This window comes from Hylobates moloch, unplaced genomic scaffold (assembly GCF_009828535.3).
Source record: "Hylobates moloch isolate HMO894 unplaced genomic scaffold, HMol_V3 SCAFFOLD_13, whole genome shotgun sequence".
In the NCBI taxonomy this organism is placed as follows: Eukaryota; Metazoa; Chordata; class Mammalia; order Primates; family Hylobatidae; genus Hylobates; species Hylobates moloch.
This window is the reverse complement of record NW_026652288.1, coordinates 67,689,183-67,715,162: the sequence shown is the minus strand read 5'-3', so window position 1 is coordinate 67,715,162 and position 25,980 is coordinate 67,689,183. Positions and strand designations below refer to the sequence as shown.

At 35.8% G+C, this 25,980-nt stretch overlaps 1 protein-coding gene across 27 annotated transcripts in view; it reads right to left on the bottom strand.

Moving 5' to 3' along the window:
• MBNL1 (muscleblind like splicing regulator 1) overlaps window positions 1-25,980 on the bottom strand; it is a 219,744-nt gene that overhangs the window by 50,870 nt on the left and 142,894 nt on the right. For 25 of the 27 annotated variants that reach the window (XM_058426390.1, XM_032173875.2, XM_032173882.2 and 22 more), the window contains one exon: window positions 603-773. In XM_058426390.1, coding sequence (XP_058282373.1) covers window positions 603-773 — 171 coding nt within the window. Of the gene's footprint in view, window positions 1-602; window positions 774-19,520; window positions 19,580-25,980 lie in introns of those variants that run through there. The other 2 variants (XM_058426389.1, XM_058426387.1) reach the window with 2 other exon arrangements.

The window sequence follows — 25,980 nt, the reverse complement described above, 5'->3', positions numbered from 1 at the left end:
CTTTAAGCCCTCAGAGTTTCAGCCTCCCCTGATTAATTCTTTAATGAGACTTCCAAGTCTATGATATTGATTTACTACTGTCGGAATTTTCCTAGCATTTTTAGCTATGAAATAATTTCAACTTAAATTATAGAAGAATAAGAAAGGTGCCTTTTCAAGAAAAAGAACTATACACATTCTTTTCAAGGAGGGAGGAAAGGGAGAACTATTCTCAAAATTAAAGACTATACATTCCAATTTTAAATATCATTATTACCTCTAAAGGTGGCTGAAAATGTATATTGACTATACTGGTGAGTTAGATGATCACTGTACACAGACCATTTTAACACCTGCCAGTCTTGGGATTTATTTTGAAGAAAAATTTAGAGGAAAAAAAAATGCTATAATGTAAATGTCCACATGATTTAGCCAGAAAATGAGTACCTACACAAAATACAAATTGTTGCAGCATTTGACTGATACTTAATTTTGCTAGAAAATGGTAAGGCAACTGAAATTGTTGCCTGTGTTCATTTGATCCAGTGCAATAATCACTATAGTACTAAAACTGAGCACTTTGAATTACAAACTTAATGAGTGAAGACTGAAAACATGCTTACCACGGGTTGTAATGGGGCACCAGGCATCATGGCATTGGCTAGTTGCATTTGCTGGGCCAACATGGCCATGTTCTTCTGCTGAATCAAGTTATTGCGTCCATTTATCTCCAACTGCGTTTTTAAATGTGGGGGTGGATGAAGATATTTGCAGTTCTCCCTGGAGCAACGGCCCTAGAAAAACAAAAGCAGGAAACATCATCTTAGAAAAGAATAAAATCAGCAAATTATGAAAAAAAAATATAATGCAAACCACCCACTTGAATGTATCATTGGTTTTTCACACAATGCATTTTCCATATCATTTGATCAGACATTTAGAACAAGTAATGAATTCACCAGAATGTACTATCAATACGAGAGGTTGAGACATTTGAGAAAGTTTAAAAGCTTAAAGAGTTTCAATTATTTTAATAATATTAGCATTAACATTTCCAGATTCAAGTTTAAAAATCTACAAACTGCTAGGATAATACTAAAACATAGAATATCAAACAAAGAGTATCAGGCTTCTGTCATAATACCTTCCTGGTTAAATTTAATGATTTAAGAATCCAAGTTTTATATTTTATTTTTACTTGTACTGAAATCTTAGGAAATGAACTTAGAGGACTCAAGGCACATTGTATCTTCAGTAAAGCACCTTTACAAGTATCTAATAACAAATAAAATCAAAATTACTACTAGGCTTTACCAGTCCACGCATTAGGAATTTACAATTGAAAAGAAGAAAACTCCCATGTGTTCCCACTGTATATAGAGATTAATAAGTATAATGAAATACTGGTGAAAAATGTGGCCTTTAACTTTTCAAAGATAAATCTAGTCTTCTCCATTTCACAAAATCTATGAAACAATAAGAAATGGATATATTTACCTTCCAAAAAATTTTAAAAATGGAGAAACTAAGTTGCTATAAGCCAGGAATGGCGGTGCACTACCTCTGTACTCTGTCCTAAGCACTTCATTCTAGTACCTTCCTTGAATATATACCATCCAGACCATCCTACCAATGAACATAGTGTGGACTGAAATAATGGAGATAAATCATACATGTTTAGTAATCTTAGCACTTTGGGAGGCTGAGGCAAGAGATCCCCTGAGCCCACAAATTTGAGACCAGCCTGGGCAACATAGTGAGAGCTCATCTCAAAAAAAAAGAAGTTACTATAAAATCATAAGTATAAATATACCTTCCTAATTCTTTTTAATAAAAATATTCATTAAAGCCTATAATATGCAATATGGTGTGAGGCACTCTACCCATATTATTTCAATATATTTTCAAATCGTATCAACAGTAACAGATCTCATCAACCACCTTGACAACTTAGTTCACCAATAAATCTAATTAAAACTGTTTACAAGCAGTAGAATAAAAGATTAGTTGAAGCCATCAGTCACATTCTAAAAAAACCAATTTAGTATAATTTAACTTTATGCTATAAATTGACTCTGATACTTATGCTTATGATAAAATCTGTCATAATTCTAATTTAAATGATCGGTTTTGGCTCCTTTTGTATGAGGTTTTTAGGAATGTCTCTACACTAGGCTAGAACCATAGGATACTGCTTGTTATTTTTACAAGCTTCGTGTAATGCTTGAAATCCGTAGGCAGCAGAGGACAGTGGATAGCAAGGACCTTACAGGTCTCATGAGCTGGGACAGAGGCCTAGCTCTCTTACTCATCAACTGCATGAACTGCGTAAGAAGCTAACTTCTGTAAGCCTCAGGCTCTCTATCTAGTACTGAATTATTAGAAAACGTGTATCACTGCCACCACAATTTAAATTGTGTATCAAACAAAAGAAAAACAAAACATTGGTATGAAGATGATTTTTTAAACATCTTTTAGTTATGGCTATTGGTATGCTCACGAAGTAACATATATATTAAACTTATTCCATATAAAATCACCATGCTTGATGTAGGTTGGGATCATGAGCGCGTTACTAGCTTAAAAGCGTCTTGATACAAAACAACCAAAAACAACCTTAGATTCGCAAGATAAACCACAGAGTAGGACTGGCAAAAATAAATAAACTCCTGGATAGCATATGGTCTAATTTCAGGAATATTTAGTTGAAGTCTCCTAGAAAAAGCCTGCTTTTTCAATACAAAGAATAATTTGGCTGCAACAGAAATTCAGTATCTCTGCATCATATTTCTTACTAAAACTGGATTTCTTTAAATGCAGGTAAGTGGGATTATGGTCACCACAAGAATTCACTTCCCATCAATTCACTCACGTCAGTTTCTATAGTTCTGTAAATAGTAGACAGATAGCCCTAGGCCATGAACCAGACTTTCCAACACTAACTCTGGTCTTCCTAAGCATTTCATTCCAGTACCTTCCTTGAATACGCACCACCCAGATCATCCTGCCAATGAACATAGCCTGGACTGAAATAATGGAGAGAAATCATGTGTCTTTGGTATACATTCTGCATCAGTGCATCTCAAAACTTTTACAAGAAGCTCAGACTTTTGATTTTCATTCTGAATATATGACATCTACTCAGGAAAAATGCTGTTTCTCCTACATTTCTTATCTATGGTACCTTAGTTCTATGCCCAGATTGATTTGATTGTGTTGAGCCCTTCCTTTTCAAAAAGCTGTGTTCCTAAGAATCAACTGATATTTGGTGAAAACGTATATAGACTACCAAGACTCTCCCACAGAGAGCTGTGATCACAGGTTTGAGGGCCCAGAAATTAACATTTCAACAAGCATTCCAGGTGATTCTGATATAGCAGAAAACACTGCAAAATACAATTGTGCAAAGCCAGATAAATTTTCATTTGACATGTGTGGAAAAAATAAGAGAATAATGTCTGCAAATGATAACAGATACTCTTTGCTTCTTAGGAAGTTTAAAACATGTTTAATACTGACTCTGCTGCTGAATGATTACAGTTTGAGAAATAAAAGGTCAAAAATAAGTTAGAATAAACATCCTCCATTAGAATTGCCTAAAACCACCAGGAACATACCTTCCTTTGAGAGTTAAGGTAAATACTATGTTGGTATGTTGCCAGCTTCATCCATCTCTGAGCCCTTAGTAGCATCACACCTCAATAAACATTCACAGAATGAATGAATGTTCATTTCTTACTAAATGCCTCAAGATGAATTCTATTCTAACTCTATTCTAGAGACCATGGAGATAATAGAAAAAAACTAAATATGATACCAAATCTTGGTTCTGAGTTGTACTGACCTAATGATGCTTTCATTAAGAAGTCAGTCATTTAAACACATGATAAAACTAGCCACATAAAAGAAGAAAAGAAAACAGAAGGAGGTTTGTAAGTTTCACCAGGTACAAAAGGAGATTTGTATAGACATTCAATGTTTCTGGCATCCTAACATCTATACAATGACAACACATTTTAAAAGTCTAAAAACAGAAATTCATCAGTATCTAAAGTTCACATATACAGACTTTTATATTGGAGCTACTACTCTAAATCATTTAGAGATTTCACTTCAAGATACATTAAATTGGGCTGCTAGGTTATTGCGAAATATAAATATAAAAGATCTTTGTCTTCAGTTTTTTTGTTTTTTGTTTTTTTTTTTTTTGAGACAGAGTCTTGCTGTGTCGCTCAGGCTGGAGTGCAGTGGCACGATCTGGGTTCACACCATTCTTCTTTCTCAGCCTCCCAAGTAGCTGGGGCTACAGGTGTTCGCCAACACACCTGGCTAATTTTTGTATTTTTAATAGAGATGGGGTTTCACTGTGTTAGCCAGGATGGTCTCGATCTCCTGACCTCGTGATCCGTCCATCTCGGCCTCCCAAAGTGCTGGGATTATAGGCGTGAGCCACCGTGCCCAGCTGTCTTCAGTTTTGATAGGTACAGGTAGCTCCAACTATTGAGATAACCATATAATTTTATCAAATATAGCTTTGTTCAAATTGTAGCTATGTTACTTATTTGCTGTGTGACCTTGTGGAAGTTAGTGAAATTCTCTGAGTGGTCACATCTTTTCTATATAATAGTAACAATAACATCTCATTGGTGATGTATGAAGATTACTAAGACTATGGGCCATCCTCACAAATGGCACCTGGCATAATAGGCAGCCAATAAATATTAGCTACTTTCCTCTCTTAAGTTCTCAAGCTAATAACAAGCAGGATTTGCTCAATTTAGCAGAGTATCTGTTAAAAGCTCTAAAAGTAATACAGGTAGCAAAACCCAGAGACAATGCATATCAGTCATCAATAATGTAGTAAAAGCTTGGCTCTTAATCATTGTGTATTTGCCACATCCACCAAGAAAAAGCGTCATTCTAACACATTTTTTACAATGTTACGTTTCTGTGCCTTGCTTTTGTTGATTACACTGAAATCTTACTTTTGGAGAGCTGTCCAGCTGACTAGCAGGCCACTCTATGAAGCCCACATAGTATTAGGTTGGGGAAAAGTAATTGAGGTTTTTGCCGTTAATGGCAAAATTTTTGCCCCAGCCTAATAGATCCCTTAGGCTCCATTCAAGGAGGCTTTTAAAACAGAATTAATCCAACAAAGATTCCAAAGACATCATTGCAATACATGCAGTATGTATTTTAAGGGAAAGAAGGAAAGTTAATAAAATATTGGTCTACACCAAGTTCATTTTTTGTAATATTTTTTCTATACTTTTCAATTAAAAGTAATCTGCCCAAAAAAGGCAAAATTTGCCCTTGTAGTCTTAAAAACCTGTATGAGACCAATAACAGTCATTCAATAAATTCATTGAGTAATTTCTGAAGTTGTAAGTTGTTCGACTGTGAATGTAAGAATTACCTCATTAGTCTTTCAAACTGCTATAAATTTTTTGTGGCTATAATAAGGGAAAATATACATTTAGATTAAGTGTTTAATCCTCCAAATAAATGTATGGTTCATTTATAAACATTACAGTTTAATACAGTATACTTTTACATTACATATGTACAAATATAGTATATATATATAAACTGCATATGTGATATATATAGTAAGATATAGATTATAAAATATGATGGAAGCTAGGTAATTAATAGCCAATCAAAATAAGAATAAAACTAAATGAAACTAGAGATGGTAAGTTAGAAATATGAGAAAGCTATTTCCTAGCTATGTGTAATGTAATTACGAACTAGCTAATTGAAAACAAAACAATTAGAAGTTGGTTGGACTTAATAAAGCAAAAAATATCAAAATCCCAAATGAAAACTAATTTTCCATTTTTAATTATATTTCTTCTACTTAAAAGGAATATTTTGTGATTTGTGGAATCAGAGTCTGAAGACACATGTTATTAAGCAGCCAAATGGTAACTATGTGGCAGCATTACAATTACCAAGTTCTATTTAAGTAGACTCTGGAAATAAAGGAGCAATGGGAAAAGTACAGGGCTACTAGCTTATATTCATAAGCCTTTTCCAATTTTCATTATGGTTTTCTGGTAAGACTGTTCAAGCTATAATCATTTATTTAAATTGTTAAAACCAAGATTTCTTTTTGGGATAGCTGCTATATGCAAATGTTTCTGAAGCACTTTCTGGGTATTCACTGCTCAGATATTGCCCAGAAACTCTGGCTAACAAGTTTGGTAGTTAGCTATTGAAAATTCTTACCATTTTTTTTTTCAGCTAAGATGATACAAATATCTCAGAAAATTTTTGCCAAAAATAGTAACGTTGGCAGTCAAGCCATATTATTTCACACTTGCAAAAAATGTTTTTTATGGCTCTGCCATGCCTTTTAGTTATCAATTCTAATGCCTGGGTGAATAAACACACACACACAAACACACACACGTATATAAAATATTTATTTAAAAATTACAAGTATCTAGTGTTAGAAAATTTATGGCAGCCTATAAGGTGAATGATTTTAAGAGAAAATTATACTTCACATACATACAAATATGCATGCACACATATATACTTCAGGGTTTTGTTTTCACTTTGGTAGATATGAGTTTGATTCACTCTAAGAATCACAGTTTACTGGCTTTTGCAAGTATGGAAAATAACTGCATCTAACATAAAGTATATTGTTGCTCTTAAATGTATATTTCTTGACAACTCAATTGTTTCCATAAAGGACTTGGGTTAGCTTACAAGAGCACACACATCCTAAAAAGATGTTCACAATTTCTCAACCTCAGCACTACTGACATTTTGGGCTAGATATATTTTTGTTGTGGAGTTGTCCTGTGCCTTCTACTAGGTTTGGCAGCATCCTTAACTTACAACCACTAAATGCCTATATTACCCCTACTCTCAGTTCTGATAAACCAAAATGTCTCCAGATATTGATAAACGTCTTGGTGGGGAGGAGGGAGGACAGCATCATCCTTTGTTGAGAGCCAACCGCCACTTTACACCTAATGGAATTTAGTTGGGGGCTATATTCGTCTGCCTGGGATATCATAACAAAATACCAGTTATATCAGTATCTGGTATACCAGATTTTATCATAACCAGTTATAACAATATTTATCATAATAAAATACCAAATATAACAGTGTATAATTATGCATAAATACACACATATATACTCACCCCAATTATGCACCTACTTCTAACAGTAGCATATGTATTACAAACAGATTTTGCTTGTGTTACAAATTCAAAACTTAGGATATATGACATAATTTATATTTCATGTTTTATTTGAATAAACTCTTAAGAACTTTTATAGCACTATAAAATAAAACCTAAAATTTTTAGAGTAGTTATAACAGATACATTACATTCATTTTTTTCTTTGGAAAGTCTCTAGGGAGATTTCACTGTTTTGATGCTGTTATTTGTTTTACAAGTAGTATACTATACCATAGAGTAAATATACAGAGTATATATCCTGTTAATAAGTAAATACTATCTATCGACTACGTTTAAATCATATGTTAAACTATGGAGGAAATATATTTTCATATTAACACTATTGTTTTTTGTTTTATTTTAAGTTTTGGGGCATGTGTGCAGGATGTGAAGGTTTGTTACACAGGAAAACATGTGCCACAGTGAGTGGTTTGCTGCACCTATCAATCCATCACCTAGGTATTAACCCCAGGATGCATTAACTATTTTTCCTACTGCTATCCCAATCCCCCTCAATCTCTTTCCTCACGTTCCCCAACATGCTCCAGTGTATGTTGTTCTCCTCCTTGTGTCCAGGTGTTCTCACTGTTCAGCTCCCACTTATAAGTGGGAACATGTGGTGTTTTTCTGTTAACCTACGTTAGTTTGCTGAGGAAAATGCCTTCCAGCTCCATCCATGTCCCTGCAAAGGATATAACTGTGTTTCTTTTTATGGCTGCATAGTATTCTATGGTGTAGGGATACCACATTTTCTCTATCCCGTCTATCATTGATGGGCATTTGGGTGAATTCCATGTCTTTGCTATTGTGGTAACACTAATTTTTCTATTAATTTTTAAATTCTCAAATATTCATGACTCCTTAACCTAAATAAGTAAATAGGATTTTTTTATTACATAATTGTCTGTGTTTAGTATCATAGCACCCTTGGACTTATTTCATAGTTTTACCATCTTTAAAGGCAAGAAACTATTCTTCAAACCAAACACAACTTCTACTGTTTTGATTTCCTCATTGGTCTTTCAGGTAACACCAGCAACAAATGCCTAGCATCCCCACAGAAGGTGAAAAAATGAGGCAATTCTCTTATTTTGCTAGGCAAGCAATCGCTAGTCTTCTAAATTAAAGTAGATATAGCAATCCTAATCAATATTAAAAGCTTAACTTTCTAGATGTAAATTGCTATTTATTCACCCAATCAGCGTAGCAGCAAATGCATGGAGCTCAATTCAACCACAAGAGCTGGCAGATTTTTTCTTCGTACCAGTGAAACAAACTAAAAAAAAAAAATGAACATATTTCCACTGAAATAATCCCAATTTCTTTTAATTACTTCACCACAGATGTAAAACATGTTTTCAAATGAAACACAATATAAAACAAATTTAGATTTTTCCCCTTTCCTGGTCCTGTGAAAAGTTCTCTCTCTCTCTCTCTCTCTCACACACACACACACACACACACACACACACACACACAGACACACGCGCGCGCGCACACACACACACACACACACAGTGGCTTAACAATTATTGAGACTGCCAATAAAAGAAACAAAAATACACACATACACACACACAGCCTATTGAGTTCAAATTTGTAACTTTATCACGGCCTGAAAGAATATAATGTAATAGATTCTTTTTAATAGGCATTAAACATTTTTTCATCAATGCATAATCTAATCTCAAATGGGATTTTAGGTTAGACTTTTCTAGCTACTTAAACAGCCCTCTCGAGTATTCAATAGCTGTTCTAGACACTATTTTGTAGAACACTCCTAAGTTTAATGGTGAAGATTCTCAGATATTGAAACCAATAGCGACATTTATGATATCCCAAAATACCCTCACTACTGACGCAATATCAACACACCCCCACTCAAACACTGGGATACTATGACTTTTTTTTTCCCAGAGAACCTAAGAGCTTTAATTGCACAATTCCCATTAATCATCTTGAAAATGGCATAACTGAAACTCTACACTTCTAGAGAATGTTATGTAATGCATGACAGTCAAAGTAGCTGCCACTGAGAGGGTTGAGAAAGTGAAAAAGGCAACAAATCACACACACATTCTTGTGACAAAAAATACCACTTTTTTCTCCAGCAGCTTTTGCCTGTGAGAAATCAGATACACATACAACTGTTGCAGTAGCAGTTATTTCAGCACACAATTTTAGCTGACAGTTATCTGAAGAAATCTTAATCTCCTCAGAGTGGGCCTATATGGCTCTTCTATTTAGAGTTGCTTGTGATGGGATGCTGTAAAAAGAAATTCTCACTTTTTTCTCATACCTATGGCCTCCTCTATCCCAGAGAATCTTAGAAAAGTGTATCACCACTGCTGAGGTTAATGCTATGCAGGGCTTAACTGCACCTATTGTCTGCCACTATTCCATAGTCTTCATAGGCTCCAAAGACAGATCTGACCACCATCCCTGAGCCAAACCAGAGTCTCTATGACCTTGTGAAAGCCCAGTGACATTTGGTAGGTGCCAGCATCATTAAACAGTCCAACATTTGTTGGCTGCTTTTTTATAGCATCATGAAACTGGAAATGCCAGATCACTATGTTTCTATTATTTTAAAATTGCTTCATTATTTTTTTGGTACAGCAACAATCAGATTTCTAAACTGTTTGTAGCTGAAATACTTCTGAAGTTTTATGACATCCAAATCGGATACTTTTCAATCTTGGCCAATAATTAAAAGCCCTAACATTTACATAATAAATGTTAGCGCTGTATGTGTAGAGCATGCCTTTCAGTGGAGAAACACAAAATATGTTATAAATATTTATCCAATTTATCATTGTACCATTACTAGGTGGATTTACAGTATGACTGTTTCTATTAAATTTCTAGAGCTTTCCTGGGGATAAAACAGAGGTAAACTTCTTAAGTCAAATGCATCCAATTTTTTTTCTAACAATCTCTTGAAAGACTTGTTTAAGCAGTTCTTTATAGACTGCTTAAACATAGTTTAAGACTAGTTCCTAGTACATTTACAAAGCAAAAATGCTCCATCTTTAAATCTCTCCTTCCCTTCATGAAGTACTGACTAAAAACCCAAAGGTTTATTTTTATTATAACACAGGAATAATAAAACTTACATAGTGCTTCCTATATTCCAGGTACCGTTTTCAAAACTTTACCAATGTTAATTCCCTTAATCCTCTCTCAATATTACTGGGAAGGGTTGTTTGTAACATTTCAGTTTTTCTAAATACTTAAGTACAGACAAAACAAGTGACTGAACCCAGGCAGTTTAACTACAAACTAGGTGCTCCTAATCATTACCGTAGGGATATGTATTTGTACCAAGTATATCCCACTTGATCATCTGTAAGTGTATTTTGTTTTTGTTTAATCACTGACTGCTAACACTAGAAACAGATGACTCTAGGTCAGAACCAAATGGAAGTCTTCAACCCTTTTGAGTTCTGCAAAGGAAAAGATATTTCATAATGTAAGCAACTGAATTTGGAGAAGACTAATCCACATAGCATTTCCAAAGTGTAATGGGAAAAATTTAGATGCTTTTGTAAATTTCAATTTACTTGTCATTTTTTTTTTTTTCCTCAGAGGAACCTGTCTTACAGGATCAACAATATTTTTAAGAAGTGGAACACTAAAGAAGTTAAAATATTGCTTCATATTATCTACTTCAATAAGAAACCTAGTGAAGCAAGAGGTTCTTGGATTATCTATATATTTCACTGACATGCCTCTTCAATTTGGATATCACACAAATAATGAAAAATTTATTATATATAGTTATATATTATATTTAGATATAAAATAATTTAAAAATTATTGTATAATGAAAAAGTTATATATCTTTGTGTGTGTATATATACATACATATATATGTACACATACATACAAACACATAAAATTAAAGATATAAAGTTAGTAATATAGGATGGTATGTTTTAAGGGGCAAGTCTTTACTGAGAAATATAAAAGTAACTAAAGGAAATCAGAAAGGAAAAACATTTGGGTTACGTCAGCTTGAGAATAATAACATCATTACTTAGTATTTATATGAGGCATTTGTTGTATTTGTACCCGCTAGATCCCACATATCCCTACAAATAAAGTATCTCTAAAGTGATAACACTTATTCAGTCATGATAAATTTCAAACTATAATATTATGTAATATGTTTCCAACAACCTATGTCAATATTTCCACTGTAACTCTTCCATTGAAGTCTACTCAGCCTTCTAGATGGGACAGCATGTATTATGCATATAATTAGTGCTTAAATAATTTTCTAAACTATAACAGATGTCTAAAATTTTGGCTGCCATTTACATGCAGAAATTAGTATATATTACACTGCTCTGCGTTGTCTTTGCCAAATACAAAGACCCTTTCTTTTTCCCAATTTTTCATTGGAACTCCTTTCTAAATCTGTGGGATTCCCTAACTGAAAAACAAGTACTGTCAATTTCTGACCTCACAAATTCTGCCTCAAGTCCAGCCATTAAATGCTACTGCTTCACATAAGCAATGACAGAGCACGAAGAAAAGGTGAGGCAATAAAGGTCCTCACCACTGCTGACCACAGTCTCCTTCAGACAGATCAACTTTGTACTTGAACAAAATGTGCTCAATGACACTGGCTCTGTCCCTATGGAGAAAACACTCCCCTCCCTGCCCCACCCCCCTGCCTATGACAATTTGCTAAAATTGTGCACTGCCATCAGCTCTCTCAGACTTGAGGCAGCAGCGAAGGGAAAGACAATTGGCTCATGAGCCCAGAACATGTTTCTATTGGATGGACTGCAGCAACATAAGCAGTAAGGGTAAAGAAAATCTCTTGAGGCAAAAAAAGCAGTATCACAACACAGGTTATCTCAGCCTGTCTCCTCCTCTGCACTCCACCCCCATACCTAGAGAATTCCACTGGTTTTCTAGGGCAGTTCCCCAAATATCTAAAGTAACACTCAACAAACTACCTAAAAATTACCACTGAGATTAAAATAGCAAAGTCTCAGAATTTTTAGAATCATTTCATATACAGTATGTGTCTAGTATCCTTGAATAGTTTTTTAGAAAAAGATCAATATTCACAATAAACATACAAATAAAAATAGATGACAACTATAAACTATGGAACTTGTACCAAGTATCTACAGATGAGTCTATATAGCAAAAGGGTATTGAAGCCATCACTTTAAGCATAGATACTTGAAAGAGCTTAGTCATCACAAGGTGCTCTGTTCTAAACAGTAATCAGAAGCTGCAGCGCATATTCTTAAGTGCTTAGTTAAGATGAAAAGTATGGAGATGTTGGGCCTCACAGGAGCGTCAGCCATGGCAACGCAGTTTTTTTTTTTAACAAACCAGAATGTGAACGTGAGAGGGAAAAGCACAGAAGGTTGTCACATGACTTTTTTTTTTTTTTCTTGCTATCATACCAACAACATTTAGGCTGAAAGCCTGGAGCTGCTAAACACTCTGCTTGGGTGCATTAACTGAGTAAAGGAATATATCTGTGATTTCTACACTCTCTACCTGTGCTGAAAACAGGTGGCTTTTATTAGAAATAATGTTGTATCTTCCTTTGTATTTTGTACATGTTCCTCTCCTAATACTGGGCACTGTTTACACATCTTCCTGCCCTGGTGACAGCCTCCAGAAGGAGGTTCATGCCCACAGTCTCTATCAGGCCAAGAAAACCCCCTAAGTGTTTACCAAGTGAATGAGTCCTGACTATATTTCAGAATATAGGATATTCTGTCCAATAAAACAGTTCTCAAACATTCCTTTTGCATCTTTTTCAGGGTCCATAAACTGACATACTATAGCCCCATTTTTTTCTTCATTCAAATATATTTTTCTCTCTCCTAGTCTTCTACCATTTCTTCCTTTTCTCAGTTAACTGCTTACTACTATTATCCAAGTACGAATTTGTGGCTCTGCTCCCACCTAAGTAAGCAATATGGTCACCTGTTAGATGCATCTGTATCCTAAGCTTGTAAGCTTCTCATATACATAAGGCTTAGAAATAAGCACAGAGAAACACTTCCAGGAGTTGACATGGAAAGAGCAATACAGTCCCAGCTCAATGGTTAAAAATCACATGAACTGAAATCAGAAAGTTGCTTGTTCAAATCCCAACTTTGATATTTGTGAGCAGTGAGACTTTGGGTTAATTATTCAACCTCACTGAATTGTAACTTCCTCTTCTACGAAAATGAAGATAAGAATGCCAGGCTATGGATGACGTGAATATTAAATAGGGGAATATATTGAGGGGCCTCAATTATGGTCTGGTACTCAGAAAAGGAAAATGACCGGGCTGCTCTCACTCTCCTAGCATGTTCTTTACCTTGCAACCCCTGGTTCCCATCACCCAGGTCAATTTCTCCAGAGATGCTTGAAAGCATCCTTTTCTCCTGTTCCTTCAACATTCCTTTAGTCAGAGTTTGCCAGCTCACCATCAAGTTAAAACCTCCTTTAATGAACTGACCCAACAAAGCCTCTAGTAAATTTTTTTTTTTTTTTTTTTGAGACAGTCTCGCTCTGTCACCCAGGCTGGAGTGCAGTGGCGCGATCTCAGCTCACTGCAAGCTCCGCCTCCCGGGTTCACGCCATTCTCCTGCCTCAGCCTCCCCAGAGCTGGGACTACAGGCACCTACCACAACATCCGGCTAATTTTTTTGTATTTTTAGTAGAGACGGGTTTTCACCAAGATGTGTTAGCCAGGATGGTCTCGATCTCTTGACCTCGTGATCCGCCCACCTCAGCCTCCCAAAGTGCTGGGATTACAGGCGTGAGCCACCACGTCCAGCCGTAAATCTCCTTTAATGAATTAACCCAAACGAAGCCTCTAGTGAATCTCTTTTAATTAACTAACCCAAACGAAGCCTCTTTCACTGGACTATAGTATAGTTTAGTGCAATAAAAGCACACATATCCAGGAACCAATGAGACCTGTGTTCATTGTAGCTCTCACCCGCTAGCTACATGACCTTATGTAGGTACTCAAAACTCCCTGCTCAAGCCGTACCTTCACTTGGGAAATTATGTCCAAGAAACAGTAGCTCCTAGTGAGACAAAGCTTTCCTCAGGCCAAAGTAAGAATCAACTCATGTTCATTTCACTTACCATTAAGAAACTGGGCATCTGTTTTTAAAAGGAGTTATTAAAAGTAAATCATTTTAATAGGTTAAATTTGATTATGAGAAGTGACCCTTTTCAAATGTCACTAAGGAAATTTTCTTTCACTTTCCCTCCCTTCTTCTTTTCCTTCTTTTCTTGCCAAGTAGAATAAACTCACAGTAGTGAATTCAGCACCTGCCAAGCTATATTACAGGTAATTTCTACAAGTCTGTCTACCGTTCTTGATTAGGAATTATATATTTTGGCAACCTAAGCATTTAAAATAAATGTTTGTAGAATGAGTAAGAGACAGAAGGGCATTTCTGGGTGTCCCAGCTATCACATCACTTGACAATACTGTAAAGCTTAGTCACTGGTCCTTGACTGTATATTATAAATAAAAAATTCCTACATCCAGCCTTCACTCCCAGAAATTCCTATTTAGATAGTTTTGCCTGGGTCCCAGGCATAAGTGTATTTTAAAGGCTCCCCAGATGATTCTAATGATGGCTACTCTGAAGACCACAGGTTGGTTTACATATACTAATACACATTCTCATTTACCAATCAACCACAACCTTTTCCAGAGTTTTTTTAAACTGTTTTTGCCAGTGACTTCAAGATAACTGCTAATGTTATCTGACTGTCAGTTAACTGATACTTCTGTTTTCAAATTATCCATTTTCCAAATAGCTCATTTCATATACACTGGGGAAAAGGGCACTCAAGTGCAATGGACGGCATTGTTTAATGGACGGCTACTGTCCTTTGTTCCCTTGGGCATATAATCCTGGACAGGGTCTCAAGACCAGCAACATCTGCATAATCACAGGGTTATTTCTAAACAACTTGTTCACAAGAAGGAAAATATTTCAAGGGAAAAGGGGGGATAACGGATCCACAACATCAATGTACCCATGAGAGCCCTTATTCTTTTAAAAATATACTCAACATACATAGTACACTTAAGACAGAGTGTATTATCAGTGTTATAGCAAATTAGATAAGTAATAATAGATTCTATATAATTTAGTTTTCTTAGGCAGTTCCTATGTTAACCTGACAATATTGCTTTTATAATTCAGTTTTAAGTTGCTTAAGCTCAAGTTAAAAATTTCATAGCTATAGTAAATGTTTATAAAACTAAAGTGGCATATTATAAATTTTCACGTAAGGAGATAAGATGTCTCAACAGGACTGCTGCTGTTTAGGAAAACAATTAGTACTATCAGTGAATCCTCTCCTCAGTGGCCTGTTCAAAGGTAATTACAATGTCTACCATTAACTCTCACAATAATATGTAGCATTTATCCTCATGGCAATCCCATGAGGTATTCTTATTAGCCTCATAGTACAAATCAGGAAACTGCAGTTCCCAGAGGTTAAATATCTCATATAAGGTCCTGACAATGTTAAGTTATGAAGTCAGGAAGTACTAGTAATGTCAGGGTCAGCATGCATTCCACCATTTGGTAGCCAGAATGAAAGTGGCCTAAATAATCCAGGGATTGAAGGAAAACTTTGTCATTCCTGCTTGTTTTCAGATACAACAAATGATTTTACTACAATAGAGATGGAAAATGAAAATTGATAATGTGCTTCTCCCATTAGAAGTCATCAAAAATTAAATAAGAACGGGTGGGTGCAGTGGCTCATGCCTGTAATCCCAGTACTTTGGGAGGCCGAGATGGGAGGGTCACTTCAGCTCAGAAGCTTGAGATTAGCCTAGGCTACATAGTGAGACCCTGTGTCTATAAAAAAAAAAAAAGAAAAAAATAGGTGTGTGTGGCACACATCTGTGGTCCCAGCTACTTGGGAGAATTGCTTGAGCCCAAGAAGTTGAGGCTGCAGTGAGTCATGATTGTACTACTGTACTCCAGCCTGGGTGACAGAGCAAAAGCCTGTCTCAAAAAAAAAAAAAAAAAAAAATTAATTAAATAAGAAGTCTCTTGTTTTTCTTAGAATAATAACAGAGTATACCTACTTTCTGAAATTGTTGTAGAAGAGATAGATATGTAGGTCAGAAATACAGTATGTGTAGACACAGATGCAAAGGAGAAAGCAGAACAATTAATTCATTGTTTTCTAAGCTAGGAGAAAAAAAGGATAATGGATGAGACAAAAGAAACAGGAGGAGGGGGAGGGAAGGAAGAAGAATGATGAAGGAGGAAGAAGGCAAGGCAAGGCAGGCAGAAGTGGTCTCACCTTTAATATATTTTATACCAAATTTCAGAATAGCTCATTTGTATATTTATTCACCTACTGTATGGTGAGACCTCTCACGTGCTCTGTGCTATGGGACAGTGGAAACACAAAATGAACCAGAAACCTATCCTAAGAAAGGAAACAAGGCATGCATATAAATAGCTATTAATAGAATATAAGGTTATAGGGCAAAGGGTGTCACAAAAGACATTCAGATAAAGAGTTCTTGTAATTTTAAAGGGGACTATTTCCATTTAGAAGTATCAGGTAATAGCTTCAAAAAAGAAGCTAAATTTATACATGAAGAGTTGGAAAAGATATCTAGGTAGAGGAAATATCATACACTGGGGCATCAGTGACAAGTAATAAATCTGTAATAAGAGCAGCAGGAAACAAGTTTGAAAAAGCACCTAGAAAAGTCTAGCTTGGGGGAGGTTTCAGATACTGTATTACAGATTGCCTACTTCCTTTTGTAAGCCACAAAGAGCCACTGAATGGGGTAGAAAGGACATTAGCAAAGCTGTACTTCATGAATTCCTCAGACAAGAATGTAAGAAGGCTTGAAGTGGCTAAGAACCTGGAAAGGGGAGACCAATTAAGTAATTATGTTAACAGTCCAGGCAAGAGGTAACAGACTTTACCATTCTCCAGATAATAATCCCAGACCCATCTTTCATAATCTCCCACTTTACTCCTTTTCTAATGCATACTAACACACATACACTCCATATTTTTGCCTCATTTGATTCTATTAGATAATTTTAATGTATGTTTTTGAAAGTGACATATTCAGCCATAATATTTAAACACAATAATTTACTACACACCCTAAAAGAATCCTAACCTCTCCTGAAATTAAACATGAAAGGTCTTTTTTAATTTAAAAAAAAAAAAAAACTGTGCTACACTAATATATTACATGCACTAACATAAAGAGAAAGAATGAGTAGATGGGCCTAACTTTTAAACAACTGTTCTGAAACTGTTTCAAAAATCATAATTGAGTGACTAAGTTCTATGTTATCCAAAATAGGGTCCAGTCTCTACATGCAACTATTTTTGCCTGTTTCCAGAATTACGCATATCTTGTTTCATAGCACTTACCTATAATTCAAAACAATTTCAAATTTCATTTTTAAAACGTGGCTCTGAATTTACAATGCATTTCTTTTGTACTGTAGTTGGGCAACTGTTTTTGGTTTGTTTTGATTTTTTAAAAATAAATTGTGAAAAAATATAAATGAATAAATTGCGGTTTGAAAAGACTATTTAGCAAGTGAATTTGTTTTAAATAATAATCTCTGAAAGAGTAGAAAATTGGCTGACAATAAAATGAACTGATTATACAAATAAAATAGAATTTCTTCCAAAACCAGTATTCCACATTACAGACTACTGATTTTTGCTAGTTTACTGGTTTATGGTGGGGGGAAGGTTCCTCCCTACATGTGTAAATTGGTAAAAAGCACTGGAGTTCACATGACACACAGTAGGAAAATATTTATGTTAGTCAATAGGGTTATTTTAAGGAAAGATTAAAGAAGATTACATGAAAGGACCAAGAAATACTTTAAATAGATTCAAGTAAAGTTTACAGATTATTAGCGCTTTATTATGTATGCTTAAAACATAGATAAAGAAAATGTGGCACATATACACCATGGAATACTATGCAGCCATAAAAAAGGATGAGTTCATGTCCTTTGCAGGGACATAGATGAAGCTGGAAATCATCATTCTCAGCAAACTAACATAGGAAGAGAAAACCAAACACCGCACATTCTCACGTGTAAGTAGGAGTTGAACAATCAGAACACATGGACACAGGGAGAGGAAAATCACACAGCAGGGCCTGTCAGTGGGAGGGGGGCTAGCAGAGGGATAGCATCAGGAGAAATACCTAATGTAGGTGACGGGTTGATGGCTGCAGCAAACCACCATGGCATGTGTACTTCTATGTAACAAACCTGCACATTCTGCACATATATCCCAGAACTTAAAGTATAATAATAATAATAAACATATTCTCAATAATTTGAAACCTAACACAGGTCTTAGAATGGAATGCCAATGTTCTTATCTCCAAGATTTTTTTAAGCTGGGGAAACTTTCAGATTAGACAATCCATTTTGGCAGTACGTCACATCCTATTACATGTGCCAACAGCATTGCATTATTATATTTTCTCTTTGTATTGTGCGGCCAGCTTACTACTTACTATGAGTGTATTTCTGTCATTTTTTCCTTCTGTTGTTCTCCCAATGTTACACTTAGGAACATGCTATACCCCCATGAGTTTTTCTTTAATATATTTCTATGGGTCCACCATGGAAAAGAAATTGTTAATTCATACAGACTATTTCTTGTACTTCATTTATACTAAATACTGTTCAAGCAATTGAAAAGATGGTTCATTACAATAAACAGGTAATCTCCAAACTTTTTTGAGAATCTTAATTTATCTCTCCCTGTTATCTGACAACCTATCAAAAAGCAAAACAAAAACAAACAAAAAACAGAAGAGAAAAGGTGGAAACAGGGTCAAGGTAGGGCAGCAATAAAGCTTAATATAGGATATATTACAGAAAATAGATGAATGTTAATATGAAGTGTGCTGTGAAACCAGGGTGGAAAAAATGCAGAGGAAAGACAGACTAGGAGTGGAGCACTTTCAAAAGCAGATTCAATTAACCTGAAATGATATGAGTAAGTGTACTAACTACATTATGCCAATGAGGAAATTAAAGCTCAGAGAGGTGAAAGGATTTGCCTAAGATCACACAGTGGCAAATCAGGTCTGATACCAAGTCTGAGCATTATGTCTTCTGTAACAGTGGTCCCCAACCTTTTTGGCACCAGGGATCAGCCTCGTGGAAGACAATTCTTCCCTGGACTGGTGGTGGTGGAGTGTGGGATGGTTTGGGGATGATTCAAGTGCATTACATTTATTACGCACTTTATTTCTATTATTATTACATTGTAATATATAATAAAATAATTATAACACTCACCATAATGTAGACTCAATGGGAGCCCTGAGCTTGTCTTCCTGCAGCTAGATGGTCCTATCTGGGGGTGACAGGAGACAGTGACTGATCATCAGGCATTAGATTCTCATAAAGCGTCTCCAATCTAGACCCTTTGCATGCACAGTTCACAATAGGGTTCACGCTCCTATGAGAATCCAACACGCTGTCACTGATCTGACAGGAGGCAGAACTCAGGTGGTAATGCCAGCAATGCGGAGCAGCTGTAAATAGAGTTGAAGCTTCATCCACTCACCAGCCACTCGCCTCCTGCTGTGCGGCCCAGGGCTGGGGACCCCTGCCCTATAACACAGCTGACTTCCCAGGAATTAAAAAAGCCAGGAGGGCCTGATAGGTAAAATGGCAGTAACTAAAACCACACAGGTGTGAACATTCCCGCTAGGCAACAGACAGTGGCTAAAGCAATCTGTTTGGGGTAAAGGCTTTGTTCAGGGGAGGTTAAGTTCAGAGTTAACGCAAGAGTTAAGTGAAAGTAACGTCAATGCCAGGTTAAGAACTCTACAATATAAGCAGAGATAATCCATCCATCCAATGCTCTTGCTGAGGCCTACTTGAATTTCAGGAATATACTCCTTAGTGAAGATGACCTAAGGATACAGAAAGACTGCACTCATTAAGAGAAGTCAAGAGTAGTGATTGATTGGTTATATAGGGCCTAACAATCCAAGACAAAACAGCTGCCTAAATTGTTCAAGTGGGGTAGCAAGATAAGCTAGCACACAAATGTCTTCTGTGAAATACAGCACCAAAATGCTTGAGAAGAAAAAACAGACAAACATTAATTAGGACTATCATTTGATAAACAGCACAACAGTTGGCCTGCATTTATTTAAACAAAAAGTTTAAAATAATTTATATTATGCTACAAAATAATGAAAATGTACTAGTCACTCCATTAACCTTGAAGCAATAACATGTCTGCTATGAAATCTTAAACTTTAAAAATATTTCTCACAGGACAAAAACTACTTATCCATATTTTTGTTTTATAGACTGTGAATATAATAATTAAATAAAAGCTGAAGGCCGGGCACGGTGGCTCACGCCTGTAATCCCAGCACTTTGGGAGGCCGAGGCAGGTGGATCACGAGGTCAGGGGATCAAGACCATCCTGGCCAACATGGTGAAACCCGTCTATACTAAAATACAAACAAAAATTAGCCTGGCGTGGTGGTGCATGTTTGTGGTCCCAGCTACTTGGGAGGCTGAGGCAGCAGAATCACTTGAACCTGGGAGGTAGAGATTGCAGTGAGCCGAGATCGCTCCACTGCACTCCACTCTGGCGATAGAGTGAGGCTCCCTCTCGGGACAAAAAAAAAAAAAAAAAAAAAGAAGAAGAAAAAAATTAACTATGGATGATGAAGGGAGAAAATTACCATTTATTGTTTATGCTCTTCCAAAAGAGTAGTGGACATAACACCCATCTAAAGGTCTCCCGGAGTCAGGCTCCGTCTGACACCTGTCCCTGTTTATTTTCTGTATAGTACTTGTCATGCCTGTAAATTATGTTGCTTATTTATATGTTTACTTAACAACTAATTCCTGCACTAGGGAATAAGATCTGTGGGGGCAGGGGCCCTGTTTCACCTAGCTTAGAGTGTGCCACAGAGTGCTGAATAAAGGAAAGACTAAATCTCATGTAATTCTGTCAAGGATTCTATAGCACCAGTACTGTTAACTCCCCACTTTGCTGACAAGGATTCAGACATCCTGTGAAATTAAATAATTTGTACAAGGTCACAGAACAATTAAGGTGTCAGAGACATCTGCATGATGCATATGTACGATATAAACAAATTTGGCAGGCTATATTCAGAACTAAAACAGTGTCAAACTGAAATTCAAATAGCTAGTGGTGTTTAAAAATGCAGCAATTAAGCAAACGGTCTGTGGAAGACTCTTCTCACTGTATACAAATATAGTCAGACAGACTTCTTATAGCTTTCATCACAGTACACATTTAGTTAAAATATGTATTTCACACTAATTGACTATTTTGCAAATTACAAACAATGTTATCTGTTACCCTTTGGAAAAATTTGGTTTTGCCCTCAAAATATTAACTGCTGTCTCAGAGATTCTCACTTTGGATGAAATTGTGAAGAAAATCTATCCAACAATCTTGGTTTTTAAAATGGTAGGTTCGTTTTGGAAAACCATGCAGGATGAACTGAATGTCAGTGATAAAAATAGATTTATAACTAAATTCGTTATTCTCAATAACCGCTGGAATAGCTTAATAAATTAGACACTATTTTTTCAATATAGTTCTCAGAAAAAATTACTTAAAATAATTTCATATCTCCTACTAAAAGCGATACAGAAATTACCTTTGAGAAAACAATTTCTACAAAGAACTAGTGAACTACATAATGCTGAAATTCACTGTGCCAACTATAGCTCACACACAGGAAAGGGGAACATATATCTACAATGTGTTGTTAATACTCTATTTATATTTATCCATTAATAAATATATATATTAGGTATCTACTTGCTTATCATTATGCTGGGTGATGCAGGATAGAAAAAGAAATACAAAATGCAATTCCAATTGGTAAAGAAAGCTAGCTATAGAAGACATCAATGGAAGGTAACTTCATGAGAAATACTCTCAAGAAGAGGTACAAATAAAGCTGGGATACTAATAGTCAAATGATATTCTCTCAGACCTGAATCATATTTCACCCTAACATTCATTTCCTTAAGAAGGTAAGTCAATAGCTTTCTCACCCAGTGTTTCAGTACAGTTCCAGAGACTTTTAGCTCTTTGCTGCTATTCTTGGGTAGATTCAATGCTCAGAAAGTAAAAGGCGTAAAATTATCATGCCCATTAAAAGTTATCTGATACCTGGGATTAGTCTTGGATATCAAGAAATTCTCTAAGATAGACTGTAGCTGCAAGCTTATTTGTAGTTCTAACCTACATTCCAGATTTAAAAGCCATTCAATGGTCAGGGGCCCTTTCTACTCCCAGTCTATTGGGAATTCAATGTCTATTTTCCAGCAGTTCAGGACTATCTAGAAAGCAGGTATGCATGGAAAAGGGATTTCAGGGAGGAATGACAGAAGTCAAGGAGACAGGCCAGGGAGGGTTGGGTGAGAGGACAGAGATGTTTATGTAAAGAAGTTCTGGTACCTTCCTATGGGAGGCATCTTGGCAACAGATTCTGGGCTTCTTTTAGGAGGTACCTTGAAACAATAAGATAGCAGCACTCTAGAAACTTAGGATCCAAGGCAACAAATTGTATACCATTTTAAAAGCGAGAAAATTCAACTAGCCATCTGTACAAGCATGTTTTCCTGTTAAAAACAACAAAAAAAGAAGGCCTTTGGGATTTTCTACTCAGAATACTTCTCAGGAATATTTTTACATCTCATATAAAGTTTCCCTGACATTACTGCAAAAAAGTGGGAGTAGCTACCTTTCAGAAGAACGTGTTTGTATTGCCAGAACACGGAATATTCTGAAAGGTGCTTTTGTAATATATCTTCCTTCTCTGTGTATATCTTACCCATCTGGAGATTATGGTTCACCCAGTTAAGGCTGTTACATAATTTTGCCAAGGAGGACAAAAATAGAAAGGGGTTAAGGATAAATGTTAAAACAGACATACATTATTCAAAATCTTAACAGTAAGGCTTTGAATGTTTTGTTTTACTTCTTGTTGCTGCTTTTAAAAAGTAGAAATTCTGGGATAGTAGTTTATTCAAAGAGGCAGAAGTAGGATAAGTATGCTGATTTTCAAAAGCATTCCATTTATTTTTTGAGTTTTTAAAAAGCACATGAAATGTAAATATGTACAAAAGGCTCAATTTGTTGAACTCCGTCTCCCATTAACACCACTCCAATGGTTTTAACATCAATTTTAGTTCTGAATTTTTGTCTCAGAAATGAGCTCTGAAATTGATAATAAAAGTATAACATAGAAATAAGTGAAATACATATTAACATATGTCTAATGTTACCTAAGCAGGGGATTATATTTAAAAAAATATTAAGACCCATCTTCAGGTACTTCTTGCGGAGATTTCTGTTCATGTTGCACTATGTAAAGAGAAAAGAAGTCTTTATGCCACTGCTTACTATTTATAAATGTCAACTGCTTCTCCATAATGTAATCATACTTTTTTTTTGGCACAAAATGACAGGACTTAATGATGAGCTCTGTATTTGAAACTCATGTTCAGTAAAAGAAACGACAGTTTGCAATTTATTGATATTATAGAAACAAAGAAAGTGCCAATACTTTACTACCAATTCCCTGCAAACTCAGCCTTTACCACCAAAAGAGAATTGGAATGCATTCATCAGAATTTTCAAAATGTGCTTCCCTGTTAGCCCTGTGAGATGGGGGCGGGTACGGGATAGACAAACAGATTCAGCAAGCCAGAAGCAATTGAATGTACTTCTCAGTGCTTCCAACTGGGATGTCAGCACTTTACTAATCAAATTTGCCTTTTCACCTCTCATGTATATTCTATTTTTCATCTTGAATTATACCAAGGTGTTTTCTATAGGAAATATCACTACAGTAATGTCTCGCATGTGTTTAGCAATATGCTGTACATGTCAGGCAGGAGCTAAATGCAGAGAATAAAGAAGCATGTAGAATTAAGCCCCCAACACTGTCAGCCTTCCTCCCAAAAGTTTTCTGGAGCTGTATGAAATACTGCTTCCCATGTGATTTTCAGGAAAGCTTTATGGACCAAGTTTTCAAATGCAAATAATAAGGTCAAAAGGAGGAAGGTTTATAGGTATGAACAACTGGAAGAAAAAATGAAAACGTAGAAAGGTCATAAATTTGAATGGTAGTGTCAAAAATCTGTGAACAGAAGTTTAAGCAGTTACATAACATCCGTCCTTGCTATGAAGATTTCATGGTTCAAACTTAGAATTATTCATTTTAGGTAAGCTTTTAATTTATCTAAGAAAGAGCAACTTAATGTGTAATATTATGCTGCAACATTCCTTTAAAACTGAAAAAGGAAAGAGTGCTTAATAGTAGGAACTCAAAAAGCAGAAAGATGTATTCAGGTTCAAATCCCAGTTTTGCCACTTACCAGCCCTGTGGCCTTGTACATAGCACTTAATCCTCTAAACCTCTGTTTACTCATCAATAAAATGGGAATAACTATACTATCTCCCTGATAAGGTTATATAAGAGGATTTAAATGAACATTTGTGTAAAGTCAATACCTGGCACCTAGAGAACACAGGTAGAGTATAGCTGTTGTTCTTATTATAAGTTTATCTAGATTTGTTAAATGAAAGTTTTCTAGTCTCACTCTCACATCACTGCACTTCAAAGGCTTTTGGGCATTGTTCTGGTTAAGCTGGGTCTTTCCACAAAGTGCTGCTCCTACTCTGCTACTCTGCAGTCTTTAGGGCAAGGGCATTTTTGCCTGTGCCCTGTGACCCTCTCCCTGCATCAAGTATCTCAGTCCAGTAACAGTTTTACTGCTACTTAACTTTGATTTGCCACTACAATAAAGAAGGTATGGCATTTCATTTTCAAAAACTATCTCGGCCTAAGTCACCAGAGGACTACAACCCACTTATATCAGAGTGTGTGTGTGTGTGTGTGTGTGTGTGTGTGTGTATAACAATACAATTACGTACAATACAAAATACATGATAATAAATGATTGTGCTACTGGTTTATGTATTTACTATACTACTTATCATTAGCATGTACTCTTTCTAATTATTAAAAAAAAAAAGTTAACTGTAAAACAGCCTCCAGCAGGCCCTTCAGGAGGTATTCGAGAAGAAGGCATGGTTATCATAGGAGATGACAGCTCCATGCATGGTACCATTCTTGAAGACCTTCTAGTGGGACAAGATGTGGAGTGAAGAAGACATTGATATTAATGGCCCTGACCCTGTGTAGGCCTAAGATAACATATACGCTTGTGTCTTAGTTTTTAAAGGTTTACAAAATATAAAAAAATAGAGAAAAGCCTTAAAGATATAAAAAAGTTTTTGTACAGCTGTACAATCTGTTTGCATTTTAATCTAAGTGTTATTACAAAAGAGTCAGTAAGTTTTTTTAAAAAAAATTATAAATTTAAAAAAGTTCTTTGGGAGGCCGAAGCGGGCGGATCACAAGGTCAGGAGATCGAGACCAGCCTGGCCAATATGGTGAAACCCCATCTCTACTAAAAATACAAAAATTAGCCAGGCGTGGTGGCCTGTAGTCCCAGCTACTTGGGAGGCTGAGGCAGGAAAATTTCTTGAACCCAGAAGGCAGATGTTGCAGTGAGCTGAGATCGTGCCACTGCACTCCAGCCTAGGCAACAGAGCGAGACTCCATCTCAATAAATAAATAAATAAATAAATAAATTACATTAAGGTTAACTTGTTGAAGAACAAAAAATATACATTTAGTATAGCCTAAGTGCACAGTGTTTGTAAAGTCTA